The following is an 18,186-nucleotide window of genomic DNA, read 5'->3' as shown; positions in this document are numbered from 1 at the left end:
TAATTATTTCATTACATACCCAAATGCGCAAGAGAACTGACCTTCTATTTAGATTTTTCCACACAAAAAATCCATTTCAGTGGAGTTCAGTGATGACATTTCATGATTCAAAACACAATAGAAATAGAGACAGCCCATGCTGCAAACATTTTCGTTAGGATCTGAGGATAAAATGTTTGTTTTTTTCTTCCTATAATGGTTTCTGTGTGAGCATGATTAAATATGATATTCTGGGATTTAGGTTATACTAGGTATACTAGATTTGGCCATAGTTTTTTGTCATAATAGTAGCAGTATTTATCAAAGGTGAACTTTTAAACAGTGTCTGTGCCCCCAAAACACTATTGTTTTCAAAGCACTTCAGTACACAGTTTAATTCAAGTAAGTGTCTTTTATATATTATCTGCCTTATTGTAAGAAATTCAGCTGTATAAACAAGTCCAGTGTCCTCTCAAAGATATATACAGCATGACAACTGGATTCATAGAAAGCATGTGATTTAGAACTTAACCTAAAAACAAGAACAATCATTTTAGTCCCCCACTTTCACTTCCCACTGCACTTAGAGTCCAGTTCAATGGACTAGACACCACTCACACTGTAGATGTAACACACTCTGATTCTGGAACATATAGTGATTTCTTGGTAACCTAGGAAGCAAAGTCCTTCAGACTTTTAGGTGGGTTTTCTCCAATTCAGCTGCAGACTTAATCCAAAAAGCGAATGCTCATGTTTAAACCTATGAATCTGGTTTGTATTTACACAGCAAGCTGAGATAGTTAAATCACATCTGCTTTACATCTCCTTTTATTTATTTATATTTATTAGAAACTGTATAATTGTGTTAGACTGTGCAAAAGCATGTAAATGTACTCCAGGTCATGCCTGGATCCAGAAACCGAATCCGATTCCAGGTGTTTACACCTCCAGGGGAAAAAAAAAAAAGAATTAATTTGAACTGAAAAGCAACACTTGTTATACACTCCTTTTCTTGCTCCTGTTGTAAATATCTATTCTCTGTCTATTGCTTTTTCCATTCCAAAAAAATTATTTCCAGTGCTAGATGTAAACATGTAATATGTTTATTTTTTTTATATTGATCATTCTTGGGGTCTGATTCTTGTTGATGTGAACGAATTTACTGTATAGCAGGTCTCTTGTACTTTTATTTATTTGGACTTTTTGCATTAAAAGTGTGTGTATAAGAATAAAGTTTGTGACTGTTATAAAGGCTGCATCATTTTGTACTGAGGAGATAAAACGCGAATATATCCGTTTCATTTGTCAAACGAAGAGCTTCGTTTCTGGTACGTGGCGGGTTTTTGACAGTCTGTAAAACAGTAAGGGGGAAAGAAGTGAAAATATCTGGCCCGTACGGGGATCGAACCCGCGACCTTGGCGTTATTAGCACCACGCTCTAACCAACTGAGCTAACCGGCCATGAGCAAATGTGGCTTAATTATTATGTGTAAAGAATGAATCAACCAATCTATAATCTGTTTGTGTTTGATAGATAGATATATAGACTTTTTTTGCTTTTGTGTTTTTGTACTTTTTTATTACTTTTCATAAATTATTATTTTAAAACTAACTTTTATGACTTTTATAAAACTATATAACGGACAGAAAAGAAAATGCAGAGGGAGAGGGAACGTGGGTTTTTTATGCATATTCTATTTAAAAGCAATAAAAATACACCGTCTACCCAAATGATGCCCTGTCTGGAATTTTTATTTTTCTTGTATTTTTTTCTTCCCATTTCTCCGCGCCCCGGAGAACCGCTGGAATACAAGAATATTGGTTTATCACTGCCCAAGAGGAAATTATTCCTCAAAAGGTTTAGTAATAACATGCCATTGTGGACCTCGTGGCGCAACGGTAGCGCGTCTGACTCCAGATCAGAAGGTTGCGTGTTCAAATCACGTCGGGGTCAAACATTTTCACTTTGGTTTGATGGTCTAAGAAAACGTAAGAAATGGCGCTTTTAAATTATCTGTTAAAAACAGCGAATTATCTCTAATAACTGGCAAGGACGAGTTTGCAGGTTTCACTTTGTCGCTGCCATCGGCGCATGCGTGTTATAACAAAACTAATATAGTTTGAATATGAATTGAGCTTCAAAATATGTTCACATGTTTACTTTATTTACAAAAAACGTACATATACGTAGATTATGTCACCCATTTTCATATATATATATCAGTATATGTCGTATATTTATATAGCACATAAAAAAAAAAGCAGGGCTCGTCCGGGATTTGAACCCGGGACCTCTCGCACCCTAAGCGAGAATCATACCCCTAGACCAACGAGCCATTATACAACACGATGCCATCAAATAAGTTTTCCAACAACCTCTTGATATCCTGCGCACCATATCAAATTTTGAGGTTGATGGGAAAACCACATTGGGTCCATTCCTGTCAGCCCAGAACAGGAATCTGACGCTATCATGGGCACATCCTTACCCAAACTGGACAGATGAAGATTAGAGGGAAAAATCACATGGTCTTTTTCCAGTCTCTGGCTGTCCAGTTTGGGTGAGTCTGTGCCCATGTCAGGCTCAGATTCTGTTTTTTGTCTGACAGAAGTGGAAACTGATGTAATCTTCTGCTGTTGTAGCCCATCCATCTCAAGGTTTGATGTGCTGTGCTGTGAGATGCTTGTTTGGGCTGTAAGGAGTGCTTACTTGAGATACTATATACTCCCCTTCAGCTCAGACCAGTCTAGTCTAGTCATTCTCCTCTGGTCTATCTCATCAGCAAACTATTTCATCCTGTAGACCCTCCAGGACGTTTTTGGTTTTTGCACCATTCTGTGTAAACTCATGTATGTGATGATGATATCAGCAGTTTCTGAAATACTCAAACCAGCCCATCTGAAGCCAACAACCATGCTACGATTAACGTCACAGAGATCACACTTTTTTCCCCATTCTGAAGTTTGATGTGAGCATTAACTGAAGCTCTTGTCCTGTATCTTCATTGTTCTATGCACTTTGCTGCCACCACATGATTGGATGATTAGATAACTGCAGAAATGAGCAGGAGTACAGGTGTTCCTATTAAAGTGGACGGTGAGTGCATATTAGGTGGCTGTGTTGGTCTTTCTTATTAAGGTTACACAATGTATACTATTTGATTCTAACAGGAAACACGGTTTGATTCTAGATTTAATAACATTATTTACATGAATAATGTTAAGCTGTATTATTAATAAATTCAATAAACAGATGATGAGCATTCATGCCTGGTCATTTTTGCCATAGTATTGACTACTGTGATACTAAAGTTAGAAGTGAAGTCAAAATTCTGGTATTATTGGTCACCTTACTCCCCTACACAACATTGGCAAGGTGGGTTTAAAGCAAGCTGACAGTATGTTGACCTTGGCGGTCAAAAGTTGGCACCCAGCAAAATGGGCTGATGTTGAGCCAGAATTGGCCTATTGTCAGCTTACTACCTAAGGTGTAGTTCACTATTTTTCTTAGTAGCTCTTTGTGTACCCTTTATCAAAAGGGTAGTTTGGCTGTAGTTTAGCTATTTTAAATTGAGTTTTTGCAACTGCAAAGTAGCTTCCTCAAGACTAGGCCTTGAATGGCTCTAGTTATGAAATACTCTATAGCTTATACCTACATAAAAATCTGTATAAAACAACCCCACTTCCGAAAAAGTTAGGACAGTATGCAAAATGCTAATAAAAACAAAGAAGAGCGATTTGTAGATGTGCTTTGACTCGTATTTAAACAAAAAACGTATAAAGACAAGGTATTTGATGGTTTACATAATCCTAATAGTTTTTTGAAGGTAAACATTTATTTTGAAATTGATGCATGCAACACGTTCCAAAAGGTTGGGACAGGGGCAATTTAGGACTAATAGTGATGTGACATTTTGAAATAAGAAGGTGATGTGAAACAGGTGAGGCAATCGTCTAATCATAGTATGTACTGTAAGGAGCCTCCAAAGAAGGCCTAGTCCTTCAAGAGCAAGGATGGGTCAAGACTCACCATTCTGCCAACAGATGCGTCAGCGAATAATCCAACACTTTGAGAACAACATTTCCCAAAGACAAATCGGCAGGATTTTGGGCATTTCACCTTCTACAGTGCACAATATAATTAAAAGATTCTATAAAGAATCCGGGCAAATCTAGGTGCATAAAAGGCCAGACCGAAAACCACTTCTGAATGCGCGTGATCTCTGACCTCGCAAACATCACTGTCTTAAAAACCGTCAGGAGTCTGTAATTGATATCCTGACAAGCCACACATCAACACTGTCCAGAAGCATGCCGACTTCTCTGGGCTCGGTCTCATCTGAGATGGACAGTAGCACAGAGGAATCATGTTTTGTGATCCGACATGTCAACATTTCAAATAGTTTTTGAACAAATCAGCTATCGGTGTTTTCTGGTCCAAAGAGGGAAAGGACCATCCAAGCTGTTATCAGCGTCCAGTCCAAAAATCAGCATCGGTGATGGTATAGGGGTGTGTCAGAGCCCATGACATGGGTAACGTGCACATCTGTGAGGGCACTATTAATGCAGAAAGATATATACACATTTTGGAGCAATTTATGCTGCCATCCAGAGCAGGACAATGCCAGACCACATTCTGCCCGGATTACAAGCGTATGGTTGCGTAAGCAGAGAGTGCGGATGCTAGCATGGCCTGTCTGCAGTCCTGACCAGATTGAGAATGTGTGGCGCATTATGAAGCGCAAAATAAAGCAGTGAAGGTCCCGTAGGCTACAGTTACAGCTGAAGAAATGCATAATGGATGAATGTGGGAAAGTTCCGCTTGCTAAATTTAACCAACTGGTGTCTTCAGCACCCAAACGCTTAATAAGTGTTATTAAAAGAAAAGGTGATGTTACACAGTGGTAAACAGTCGACTGTCCCAACTTTTTTGGAGTGTGTTATAGTCATCAGATTTTAAACGAATAATTAAAATAATAATAATAATAATTAAAGTCACAAAGTAAAACATAATATAATGTGTTAATAATGTGTTTTCTATATAGTACAGGGTGAATTGAATTTTCAAATGACTCTTTTTGTTTGTTTGTTTTTTCTTTTCCATGCTGTCCCAACTTTTTCGGAATTGGGGTTGTATGATAAAGAAGGTCCCAGACTGTGCTCACGCTTAATTTCAGATAAACTTTGTTGTCATCCTGTAAAGAAAATCCACTTTAAACTCTGGTTTTATGATTATATTACAGACATCAGTAACTGTGGCTCCAGTTATGAAATCTTCTATAGTTTATATATCTGTAATAGGCATAATATAATAGAGGAGGGACACTAATACAGTTTCTCCAGTTTAAATTCTTCCCACTAGATGGCATTATGCTCATTCTGTTACAAACTTGAGAAACATGAGTTTGATTATTAGATTATATTATTAGAATATATTATTGTCACAACACTCTTTACACAGGAATCAAAAGAACCAAAGGTTAGTTAAATTATTAGGTGCAGCTCAATGAAGAAAGTATAATGCAAAGTTATGTTGCATTAATATTAAAACAATTAATGGGACTAGAGTAGTAAAGTAAAATTCTGGAGAAATATATACCAGTCAGTAAGTACAGCATGCAATAATGTAGTCTATACACCTTGTTGTTTACAGCAAACAAATGGAGAGAATACACAGTAGCACTTTGTACAAGTTGTTCCGTTATTTAGATAGAGGAATGACCGGTTATTCACTACTCTTATGGGCTGCCAGAGGAAACCGTTTCTTAATCAGTTTGTATATATCTACCAGAAGATAATGGTGTAGTCTGTAGGGTCTCTGATAACCCTCTTGGTCCTTTCCTTTCACGAAGAGAAACTTAACTCCAGTGATGAGTATTATTTAGTAGTAATCAAATTGTATACATGAACATTTCAGTTTTCCTAGCCCTAGGCTCTAATAGGGTATAAATACTCTATACAATGTAGTGTGCTGGATACATTCCTTACAAAAATCTTGATGTTTATATCTGGAGTTCTTCAGGTGCACACATTTAAGTGATTAAACTGTGGAATCACCACATGCACACTACTTTTCAAAAACAAACAAACAAACAAACAAAAAAAACATTCACCCTAGGAAAGACATGGAATGGTGCACAACCAGACTTTAGGAGTTGGCAATTTCATTATGTCAAACATTTCCTAGATACACAACCACCTCCACATGTAGGAATGAATGTTGAACACAAACTGAATAATTCTCTGCACAAATGGACCAGTTTAGAGGAAAAAAACAGCAGCTGTTAAAGTTTTCTGCAGAGTGAACAGCTACTGCTGTGATGACAGTAATGGGACCACACCAAGATTAAAGATTTGGTTTTATTTATATCTTTTCATTTTGTTACTATAAAGCAGACATTTTAAAAACAGTGGTGTGAAGGGTTGATGAGAGTAAGAGTAAAACCAAATATCAGTGAATAATTCAGTGAATAATTCATGATGACTGATCAAGATTCTGTCTGACTTTCGCTCTGAAACATGTAAACACTGACATGTTTTTGTGCTAATGAATATAGTGTTAGTCTAAACATTTGAATATAAACATCCAAAACTTCTAGCATCATAATAAGCTGATTATAATCATAGCATTACAAATAATCTTTAACTGTAACTCTAAGCTTAACAGAAATCTGTCCATAACCAAATGTACATTTGCTAAAATAAAATTGAAATTTATATATATATATATATATATATATATATATATATATATATATATATATATATATATATATATATATATATAAAATGCATTGATTCTGTTCTGCATAATATTTTTCTCCCACTTTGTCTGAAAACACAACACACACATGCTCATGCTTGCACTCTCTCTCACTCTCTCACACTTCAAATTTTTAAGATTGTTACATGCATGTTAGATGTGTACTGTTTCTTTACAAATCTAGACATTTGAACATGCAGGCATCTGTTTACTTTCTACAGTCTAGTGTGATTTTATGTAATTTCACAATGACATTTGTAGAGAGAAAGGCCATTGAAAAATATACAATATAAGTTGAATTTAAGTGTCTTATTTACCACGCCAAATAATGCACATCTCAGAAAACAGAAACCAATAACATTAAAAACAAAAAGTATGATCAAGGATGAGTTAAAGTTGTCAAGTTAAATCTAGAAAACCTACTAACTTGTGTTGAAGACTTTTTGGACATATGAGAAATGAAATGACCATCATCAAGTGAAAATAGCCTCAGTCATGGCTTAGTTGTAACAGTTCTCACAAATTAATGGGTCATGTCACCACTCATATGCCAACTATAGGGGACATGCCAAAAGTTGAAGAAGACAAATATACGAATAAGTGTGTGTGTGTGTGTGAGAGTGAGAGTGAGAGAGAGAGAGAGAGAGAGAGAGGTTTAAAACAGGTGGTCATCCTGCTCTAAGTGGCAGTGAATTTTCTGAGTGTGATGACGATGAGGGCGAGGAGAACAGAGGCACCGAGGAACACAGCGATGACAATGGCTGTGATGGCACCTGGGCCAAGGACACCTGGAAAAAAAAAAACCACACACCTCCTCAAATTCCAGGTATATGGGGTTAGATTGCTTCTTGATTAGCAGCTTAGAGAGAAGGAATATATATATATATATATATATATATATATATATATATATATATATATATATATATATATATATATATCCTACTAGTATATGCTTCTATATAACAAATATAGTACATAATTGCCAAATATTACTTACCACATACAGTACATTCATTGTTATTATTCATTGTTTTTGAATTGTTTTGAGCTAGCACAAGAATTTCCTCCAGGATCAATAAAATTTCTCTTATGTTCTTTTATCTTAAACACAAAAAGCTAGCATAAAACTGGGATACAATAAAATGTGTCTTGAGAATTTACATACACTAAAGTACTATTTCCTATTAAGTGCCACTGAAATTCCTGCGAAGTTATAGACTAGACTGGAATATTGATTGGGTGATTATTTATATACTGTATGCTGTAAATTTACAGTTCTCTCTATTATATATTATATATATATATATATATATATATATATATATATATATATATATATATATGGTAGGCTATAAAATGCAACATTACAGATAATCTATAAAATAAATAGAAATGTGCCCCACCCAATAAAAAAAAGAATCTAGTCTAAAAAGAAGTATGACAGCTTACTACATACATGTTGCATGTTTTCATGCTCTATAGCTTACTGGTACAGAATAATATTTATGGAATTACTTAAGATTTCTGTCCCACCCCTGTTCATTAAACCCATATGTACACTTTATGGCCAAAAGTATGTGGACACCTGACCCATATGTCCCATTACATATATTCATTGGGGTTGAGGTCAGGGCTCTGTGCAGGCCACTCGAGCTCTTCCACTCCAACTTTGGCAAACCATGTCTTCAAGGAGCTTGCTTTGTGGAAAAGGTTTGGACTGCTAAGTTCCAGTGAAGGGAAATTGTAATGCTACAGCATATGAAGACATTGTAGAAAATTGTGTGCTACCAACTTTGTGGCAACAGTTTGGGGAAGGACCAAATATAGCTGTGAAGGTAAGGTGTCCACAAACATTTGGCAATATAGTGTACATTTACTATTTATTTGGTCTCATTTTTAGTTAGAAATAACTTCACAAGTTTACAGGAGTAATGGTTTTGTGCTGTTTGGATCACTGTAAAAATAATGATTTTAATGTTTTTAATACAGAGTGTAAGGAATAAGTTACTGGAGCTTTAAAACTGCACACACCACCCACTTTCTGTGTGAAGAGTGACTGTACCTTCCTCCTCCATTGTCGTGGTGTCCAGGTTGTCAATGTAATCTATAGTGATGGTGGGTTGCGTCAGTTCATGAATCGTTTCTTTAGTTGTGACTTGGCCTGCATCTGTTCCATCATCTCCGGACTGCGTGCCCTGGTTATCGCTATGTAGCGTTGGAGAAGCCTTAACCACAGTTTCTATGGAATCACAAATTTTGCAATCAGTTGGCTAACTGCCTAGCATTAACTCAATTACAATATAACTGTGTACAGGTACGCACACACACAAATGGACTGTTAATAATCAACTTTGGACTGGTTCTGGGACTGATTATTTTCATATAACATTGTGTTACTCCTTACTTATTTAAGTTGCATAAATACTTTCTTGTTATCTAATATCTATTGGATCTATATTTATGCACTAATTTTATGTTCAGGTTGGTCACCACATGAAGAATTAATATCTTGTTATTATTACTTAGGAGGACAACTATGGAAATTATGGTAGGAAATTTCAATGTGTTTTAGGGGTGAAGGTGGTAATGGTGGTATGAGCAGGGCTGGAAATGGGGGAATGCCTGGGGACTGAGTATGGGGAGATTCCAATTTACACTGGCAACATTTTTTTAATTCACTTAAAAGCCTATGAAAGCAATTTCTGATATTTTGCGTGTGGTTGCGCAATGTTGACTTTCGTGATTGGCCGTTAAACATACAGGCTGCAGCCAATGGAAATGCTTCTCTATCAACACGTGTCCTCAAAGGACTGATCAGCCCATCTCAGGCAAAGTTAAAGGAGTCTTAAAGGAGTCGAAAATCTTATCAGAAACAGTTACTTTAACAGATGCAATAGTAGAAACTTTGATATGGATAAAGCTGCGTTCATGTACCTGAAATGGTACCGGTTTAATCTATTTTGAATGCCTTTATTCATCTTAGTTTACAATCCCAATCCCGAAAAGTTGGGACAGTATGGAAAATGCAAAAAAACAAACAAAAAGAGTCATTTGAAAATTCTATTCACCCCATACTATATTGAAATTACATTATTAACACATTATTTGAAGTTTAATTTGTGAATTTAATTTATTTTTGAAAATATACACTCATTTCAAATCTGACGACTGCAACACACTCCAAAAAAGTTGGGACAATTGACTGTTTACCACTGTGTAACATCACTTTTTCAAGCGTTTGGGCACTGAAGACACCTGTTGGTTAAGTTTAGCAAGAAGAACTTTTCCCCATTCATCCATTATGCATTTCATCAGCTGCGCAACTGTATGTGGCCTTCATTACTGTATTTTGGCTGCAGGACTGCAGGCAGGCCATGCTAGCACCCACACACTCTGCTTACTCAACTATGTGCTTGTAATCCAGGCAGAATGTTGTTTGGCGTTGTCCTGCTCTGGATGACAGCATATGTTGCTCCAAAATGTGTACATATCTTTCTGTATTAATGGTGCACTCACAGATGTGCAATTTACCCATGCCATGGGCTCTGACACACCCCCATACCATGACAGACACTGGCTTTTGGACCTGATGCTGATAACCGTCCTTTTTTGGTCCTTTTCCTCTCTGGCCTGGAGAACACGACGGCTGTTTGTCCAAAAACTATTTGAAATGTTGACTTGTCGGATCACAAAACACAATTCCACTGTGCTACTGTACATCTCAAATGAGACCAAGCCCAGAGAACACTTCTGGACAGTGTTGATGTATGGCTTAACTTGCATCCGTAGATGCAGCGGCAAATGTTATTAACTGACAAATGTTTACCAGAGTATACCATTACATATGGTATGATATCCATTACAGACTCATGACAGTTTTTAAGACTGTGATGTCTGAAGCATCGGAGAGCACACGCATTCAGAAGTAGTTTTCAGCCTTGCCCTTTCTGCACTGAGATTTGACCGGATTCTGTGAATCTTTTAATTATATTGTACACTGTAGAAGGTGAAATGCCCCAAATCCTACCAATTTGTCTTTGGGGAATGGTGTTCTCAAAGTGTTGGATTATCCACTGACGCATCTGTTGGCAGATCAGCGAGCCTCGACCCATCGTTGCTCTTGAAAGACTAGGCCTTTTTTGGAGGCTCCATATATACTATGATTAGACGATTGCCTCACCTGTATCACATCACCTTCTTATTGACTTGTCACATCACTATTAGTACTAAATTGCCCCTGTCCCAACTTTTCTGGAATGTGTTGCATGCATCAGATTCGAAATAAATATTTACCTTTAAGAAACTATGCAGTTGATTAGGTAAACCATCAAATACCTTGTCTTTATACATTTTTTGTTGAAATACAAGTTAAAGTACATTTACAAATCACTCCTCTTTGTTTTTATTAGCATTTTGCATACTGTCCCAACTTTTTTGGAATTGGGGTTGTATTTTCACCATCACAGCTTGCCAATGCTTGCTATTATATCCACAATTATGTTAGCCTACATGTTTATTAATTCTCTCCAAGCAGAGATTCTTTTTAATTAGTCTGTTTGTCATCTGAAACCGCCCCCAACCCTCCAAAAAACCCACACCAAAACAAACAAACAAAAAATTCTCTGCAGTGTATCTCAGCTACTTCAACCACTGGGTGTGAGGGTGTGATCAGTGGCCTGAAGTTACTCATTCATGTAGTAAGCCTCAAACTGAAAGGCATGCCCTCCAACCGTTCCTGAGAATGCATAGTTTTATGTTGAACTCAAGGATATTTTCTGAAATATCCTGTCAAGTTAATCTGTTACCCATATAGACTTATGTAACACCCATATAGACTGTCAGGTTAGCTACCATCCTCTCAGAAATCCTGTCAGGTTAGCTAGTTGGTTACAATTAACTGTGAAGATTATGAACATCTAAGAATATGACATAAAAATCCTCCTAGAAATGTTAGGTTGGCGCATGATAGCACCTACCTAGCATGTGTAGAGTCTATTGAGTATAAACATTAAAATAAAAATGTAAAGAAAATGTTAAACGAAATAAAAACAAAAACTTAACCTAATTTATAATAATAATAATAATAATAATAATAATAATAATAATAATAATAATAATAATAAATAATAATAATTAGGAATAGCAGTAATATCTGTTTGACTATCTATATATGAACACAAACACATTTCCATATTACCATCTATGGTCTTAATGGCATGTCCACTCAGAGATGCTCTTATTTCCATAGACAGTGTCAGTCACAGATCAATATGTCCTTATAAGAACTTAGACACATTTTCTGTGGTCTGTAGACAGACATTGGCTTTAATGAGTTCTGGGATGTTGAGAATATGATAAACTTGGAATTTAAACTAGTCAAGCCTGGAAAAATGTACATCATGGCAACGTTTCCAACCAAATAACGCTTTTGCTGTAACGCCTTGTAGGCCTGAGCATTAGATGTAGGACGGAAGGTTGTAGGTGGTGGTAAGTGTTAGTCACAGACCACTTTGATCATGCCAAGACAGCAGCTGAAAAATGAATGAGTGTCTTTGTTGAGAATTAGCATGGATTTTCACTAGTTATTCTGCCTTCCACTCATCAACTCTCCTTTTTTTTCTTCTATGTCCTCACATCTCTTGCTTGCATTCCTCAGGTCATGGCATGGACACACCATGTGACTTTTCACACCTATGCACTAGCCATGGAAACCTGACCCCGGTTCCTGTGGCACTGGTTCCCAGAGTCCCAAAAAAACACTGTAAGGATAGAGGTACTGACCTTATCTACAACGGACACCATATATCCAGACTGGGAGATTTTTCTTTTTTTCAGGGCAGAAGACAGCCTTTAGTACGTTTATACCTTGCAGACGACTTGCAAATCCACAAATTTAGGCATGGAAGGCTGTATAAACTCAACTAACATTTAGTTAGCTCACCTAACTGCAGACTTCTAAACAAAAACAACCAAGAAAACCTTCAGAAATCTCCAATTAAGAAACTTTTGAAAGCAGCAATTTCTTGCTGGAAGAAATTTTATTTACCACCTACAACCACATTCACTTCTGTCACACTTCACTGTAAAACTCTTCTTGTAACATTAAAAATAAAATTACGGTTATGATGCAGATCAAGTGCGCATGTGCTGATGAACAGCAAACATTTTTTTGTATGTTTACTTGTGCTGATGAAGCGTCTCTTGTTGTTGGAGCACCATCAATGCTCCCCTTCACACTGGGCCACAAAAGGGCACTTGTATGAACTGGACAAGCAGCAAGTAACGGCCCCAAAACATAGTGTGTGTACTGAAGGCTACACAAACTCATTTATGAGGCCACATATGGAAAAGCTAGCAGTTTGTGGCTTTAGTTGCGATTGCTCATTTTCAGTAAATGTAAGCTGTGTATCAGTTCAGTAAATGTTATACAGTCCCATCTGAAACTATTGGAACAAGGTCAATAATTTTTGTGCTAAACACCAAAGACATTTGGGTTTGAGATCGGAATATGGATATGAGACAAGAGTTTAGGATTTCAGCTTTTATATAATGGTATTTACATCTAGATGTGTTAACATATAGCATATATTCTTTTGTATCAGACCACCCAATTTTTAGGTGAGTAAAAGTATAGGAACAGATAAGACTTACAGCAAATTAAACACTTAATATTTGGTTGCATATCCCTTGCTTGCAATAACTGCATCAACCCTGAAACTCACTGACATTACCAAATTGTTGTTTGTTTCTTTTGTGATGCTTTTACCACAGCTTCTTTAAGTTGTTGTTTGTTTTGGAGGGTTTCCCTCTTCAGTCTCCTTTTCAGGAGGTGAAATGCACGCTCAATTGGGTTAAGGTCAGGTGAATGACTGGGCCAGTCTAAAACCTTCCACTCCCCCCATTGTCTTGCTGCATGATAACGTTCCTCCTGATTAATTTGGATGCATTACTCTGTAAATTGGCAGACAATATGGTCCTGCAAATCTCTGAATTCATTCTGCTGCTACCACCATGAGTTACATGATCAATAAAGATTAGTGAGCCTGTTCCAGAACCAGCCATACAAGGCCAAGCTATGACACTACCTCCACCATGTTTCACAGCTTGTATGTGTTGGATCCTTTCTTTTTCCACACTTTAGCCTTCCCATCACTTTGGTAAATGTTAATGTTGGTTCCAGAACTTTTGTGGCTCATCTCTGTATTTTTTTTTTTTTTTGTGAATTCCAATCTGGCTTTCTGATTCTTACTGCTGATGAGTGGTTTGCATCTTGTGGTATGTCCTCTATATTTCTGCTCCCAAAGTCTTCTTTGAATGGTGGATTGTGATACCTTCACCCCTGCCCTGTGGAGGTTGTTGGTCACGTCACTGACTGTTGTTTTTGGATTTCTCTTCACCACAATGATTCCATTAGCTGCTGTTGTTTTCCTTGGCCAAATCATTCTGTGTCTGTTGCTCAGTACACCAGGGGTTTCATTCTTTTTCAGGACATTCCAAATTGTTGTACTGGCTATGCCCACTGTTTGTGGAGTGCCACTAATTGACCATATTTTCTCAGCTTCAAAATGGCTTGCTTTTCTCCTATGGACAGCTCTCTGATCTTCATGCTGATGTCTCCTTTTTAACTGCAGTATTCACAGATGACAGAAGTTTAAAACCAAGAGTAGATGTTCAGAGTTATTTACTATTTAAATCAATCTAAGATCACACACCTATGTAAACAAGAAAAACCCATCAGTCACATGTACCAATATTTTTGCTAGTCTACAAATTGGGTGGTCCGATACAAAATTGTGCTGTGTTCTATTTAATTTAACAAATCTACATATTAATACCAGGAAATAAAAGCTGAAATTCTAAACTCTCTTCTCATATTCATCTTTTGATCTCAAATCCAAATGTCTTCCGTCTACAGCAAAGATAATAACTGTCCTGTGTTCCTCACAGGTGAATATTCATAATATACACATATGAGCATCTTTCAACACTCATTACTATTTGAATTTACAGTATTTAGTTGTAAGAGTAACGATTTGTAATCGTAGTATCCAGTGTCACACAGAAGAGGATGAGTTTTTGTACAGTGGATGCTTGAAAGTTTGTGAACCCTTTAAAATTTTCTAAATATCTGGATAAATATGATCTAAAACATAATGTAATAACATGTTTGTCGAAGTGCATCATAGCATGAACAAATTAAATTTCTGAGGACCTCAGAAAAAGAGTTGTTGATGCTCATCAGGCTGCAAAAGATTACAAAACCATACCAAGAGTCTTTGGAATCAAACAATCCACAGTCAGACAGATTATGTACAAACATAAGAATTTTAAGACCATTGCTACATGTCTTGTTCTTAGAGTGATATTTGCTGCTCGACTACTTCTGGGGAGGGTAATAGTCCACAAGGTCACAAAGGAACCCAGGGTAACTTCTAAGCAACTCAAGGCCTCTCTCACATTGGCTAATGTTAATGTTCATGAGTCCACCATCAGGAGAACATTGAACAGCAATGGTGTGCATGGCAGGGTTGCAAGGAGAAAGTCTCTTCTCTCCTTTTGCCCTTCTGCAGTTTGATCATGTGAACAAGCCAGAAGGCTATTGGAAAAATGCTTTGTGGATAGATGAAACCTAAATAGAATTTTTGGTTTAAATGAGAAGGGTTATGTTTGGAGAAAGAAAAACACTGCATTCCAGCATAAAAACCTTATCCCATCTGTGAATGATGGTGGTAGTATCATGGCTTAGGCCTGTTTTGTTGCATCTGAACCTGGAGGGCTTACTATCATTGATGGAACTATGAATTCTGAATTATACCAGTGAAAAATGGAAAATGTCAGTCATCTGTACATGAAATTAATCTTAAGAGAAAGTGGGTCATACAGCAAGACAACAATGCTAAGCACACAAGTCGTTCTACCAAAGAATGGTTAAAGAACAATAAAGTTAAAGTTTTGAAATGGCCAAATCGAAGTCCTTAATCCTATAGAAATATTGTGGAAGGACCTGAAGCAAGCTGTTCATATGAGAAAACTCATCAACATCCCAGAGTTGAAGCTGTTCTGCCCTGAGAAATGGGCTAAAATTCCTCCAAGACAATTTGCAGGACTGATGAACAGTTACCGGAAATGTTTAGTTGCAGATATTACTGCAATTTGGGATAGGGGGGTTCTGTACACACGAGATACTGAAAGCAAAGGTTCACATACTTTTGCCACTCTCAGATACGTAATATTGGATAATTTTTCTCAATAAATAAATGACCAAGTATAATATTTTTGTCTCATTTGTTTAATTGGGTGTTTTAAAAGACATTTATGGAGAAATGTAGAAAATTCTAAAGGGTTCACAGACTTTCGAGCACCACTGTATCTGGTTCCTCTCAAAGGCCTTTCTTTACAAGTGTAATCTCTGGCTTGTTTATTAGGGACGAAATCTACACCTGGATTTATATTAAACTTCTTTTTAACAATAGCTATTGTTAAAGGTGCTATAAAATAAAACTGAAACATAAAATTAAGTTAATTGATAATCATTAGATCTGACCATTACACCTATATGGTATAAAACAGTATTTGTTTTACAGGTCGACCTGTCAATGTTTTTCAGTTGGTAACAAAAGATGACAAAACATTGTTTAAGCCCTATCATCCAACTCTATCTACACAGGGCTCTTCGGATTTTTTTTTGTTACACTACATTTGGGGAATTTTCCACAACTTTACACTCATGCCATACTGCCTACTTGTGTACTTAACCTGTGTACTCCTGTCTTGGTGCATCAAAACTGATGGGTTGCTTTTCCACAGTGTCTAACAAACCCATTCTTTGTCTGATGTAAAACACTAAGGTGTGAAATAAATGGCCAATTTACTAATTGCAATTTACATTTAAGGTAATGGCAAGAAACTGCAAAATAATATAGGCCATAATGTCAATTTGCAAAAATTGTGTGTGCAAGTGCCTGGCTACGACAAAACACACACAAAAAAAATGTTTTTGCAAAGTTCTCATATTTTACTTCTTTTTATGTTTAACCCTTAGATCCGCAAGACTTCTTAACTTTAAAACTCAGAAAATCTCAAGAAAATTCCTAAAGCTCTTAAAGTTCTCATGCTGTTTATCAAAATTTATAATGAATCAGCAGCAATCATTATAATTAAAAATATATATATAATAAAAGTTTCTGCTGTCAGTAAGGGCCTCTCAAAATGAAACCACAGGAAATGCCACATACACTCAAGTCTCAAGTTCATGAGCTGATCACACAAGGATTCAGAGAAATCTCTACTATTCATATTAATGAGAAATTCAAAGAAATTAACCTATATGATTTACACAAATGAGTGGATCACAACTGAAGATATAACCGTATCACCATTTCATTTATTCATGTTTACATTATGCTCAGTCTGCATAATTCAAGTAATGTCTAATTAATCTCAGTGAGGTAAAAGATTCTAGACTTATTGCAAATATGAAAGAAAAGGATACTCTTACCTGTCAGTACAAAAGCCACACAGAGGACAAAAACTGTAAGAAAAAGAAATCCGGACTGTGTAGTGAAGCTTCTGTAAAAGGCCATGTTGTCTGTGCTGTTCACCAGGTGTCTCGCCACTAATTCCAGACCAGGGGCTCAAAGTAGAAGAGGTAGTGTGAGTAGGGTAGAGGAGCAGTAAGTTGAAAAGTTGGAAAAAGGAGGGGTGTGCTTACTGGACAGAGTGGACATTGTCAGCATCTCCACCTACAGCTTCATTTCATGAACATTTGGACAAGCTTAAAATCCAAATGGTCTTTAGTCAAGTGGTGACACGAGATATTTAAGATATTTCACAGTCACAAATTCTACAGCCACTTGATAAACAGCAAACAGTGAATAATACACAGCAATCTGTGTTTGATTATAGTTTGTCAAGAACAATTAACACACCTGTTAATGATATTGATCTTGTACCATTCATAAAAATCAGGTTTTACTTTATATATAAATTTTATGGCACAGACCGATCCTGTTAGGAAAGGTAGGGTTTTTTTTTTGTTTTTTTAAATCCCTACAGCTTAAGACCAGCCAAGTTGTTAACATTGTAGTGTTGTTGTAGTCTTCCAAAACAAACTGCACATCTAATTATAATCAACAAGAAATTAAGTATAAAAAAAGTAGACAGGAGTATCTAAAGAGTGATCCTGAAGGACTTAAAGGTATAGAGGAACAATCATTCACAATTTATATATGTCCTATACATCAAGGACAGAGGTCCTCAAACATTTTGTAGACAGGAAACCCTTTAAATGTAAAATATATTCCATTAACCTCCTCAGTTTATAGCTATCTATAACAGTCTATATTAATCAAAGTATTCAAATATGTAACTCTAAAAAATGTTAATATATAGGCTATTCATTAAGGTCATAGAACTTTTTATTCCTGAACTTTCCACCTACA

At 36.5% G+C, this 18,186-nt stretch overlaps 1 protein-coding gene and 3 non-coding genes across 4 annotated transcripts; 1 reads left to right on the top strand and 3 right to left on the bottom strand.

The window, feature by feature from the left end:
• Window positions 1-1,366: 1,366 nt before the first annotated feature.
• On the bottom strand, window positions 1,367-1,440 carry trnai-aau (transfer RNA isoleucine (anticodon AAU)). The gene has a single exon. It is a non-coding gene; the product is annotated as a tRNA-Ile (tRNA).
• Window positions 1,441-1,861: 421 nt separating this feature from the next.
• Window positions 1,862-1,933, top strand: trnaw-cca (transfer RNA tryptophan (anticodon CCA)). Its single transcript has one exon. It is a non-coding gene; the product is annotated as a tRNA-Trp (tRNA).
• A 310-nt stretch (window positions 1,934-2,243) lies between these two features.
• Window positions 2,244-2,315, bottom strand: trnap-agg (transfer RNA proline (anticodon AGG)). Its single transcript has one exon. It is a non-coding gene; the product is annotated as a tRNA-Pro (tRNA).
• A 4,465-nt stretch (window positions 2,316-6,780) lies between these two features.
• Window positions 6,781-17,628, bottom strand: snorc (secondary ossification center associated regulator of chondrocyte maturation). Its single transcript, XM_053651208.1, has 3 exons — window positions 17,244-17,628; window positions 8,808-8,984; window positions 6,781-7,530 (listed from the first exon to the last, which is right to left on the bottom strand). The coding sequence occupies exons 1-3, from the start codon at window positions 17,326-17,328 to the stop codon at window positions 7,421-7,423; spliced, it is 372 nt and encodes a 123-aa protein (XP_053507183.1). The 5' UTR covers window positions 17,329-17,628; the 3' UTR covers window positions 6,781-7,420.
• Window positions 17,629-18,186: the final 558 nt, after the last annotated feature.

This window comes from Ictalurus furcatus, chromosome 20 (genome assembly GCF_023375685.1).
Source record: "Ictalurus furcatus strain D&B chromosome 20, Billie_1.0, whole genome shotgun sequence".
Lineage (NCBI taxonomy): Eukaryota > Metazoa > Chordata > Actinopteri > Siluriformes > Ictaluridae > Ictalurus > Ictalurus furcatus.
Note: the sequence above shows the minus strand (reverse complement) of the source record. Positions and strands in the feature narration are given on the sequence as shown.

Bases quoted from the DNA above. Each gene is read 5' to 3' on its own strand.
- snorc (XM_053651208.1), bottom strand. From the start codon at position 17,328: ATGGCCTTTTACAGAAGCTTCACTACACAGTCCGGATTTCTTTTTCTT. The intron at 8,985-17,243 runs GTAAGAGTATCC...GTGATTCCATAG, and splicing joins TGTGGCTTTTGTACTGACAG to AAACTGTGGTTAAGGCTTCT. The intron at 7,531-8,807 runs GTACAGTCACTC...TTTTTTTTCCAG, and splicing joins CACGACAATGGAGGAGGAAG to GTGTCCTTGGCCCAGGTGCC.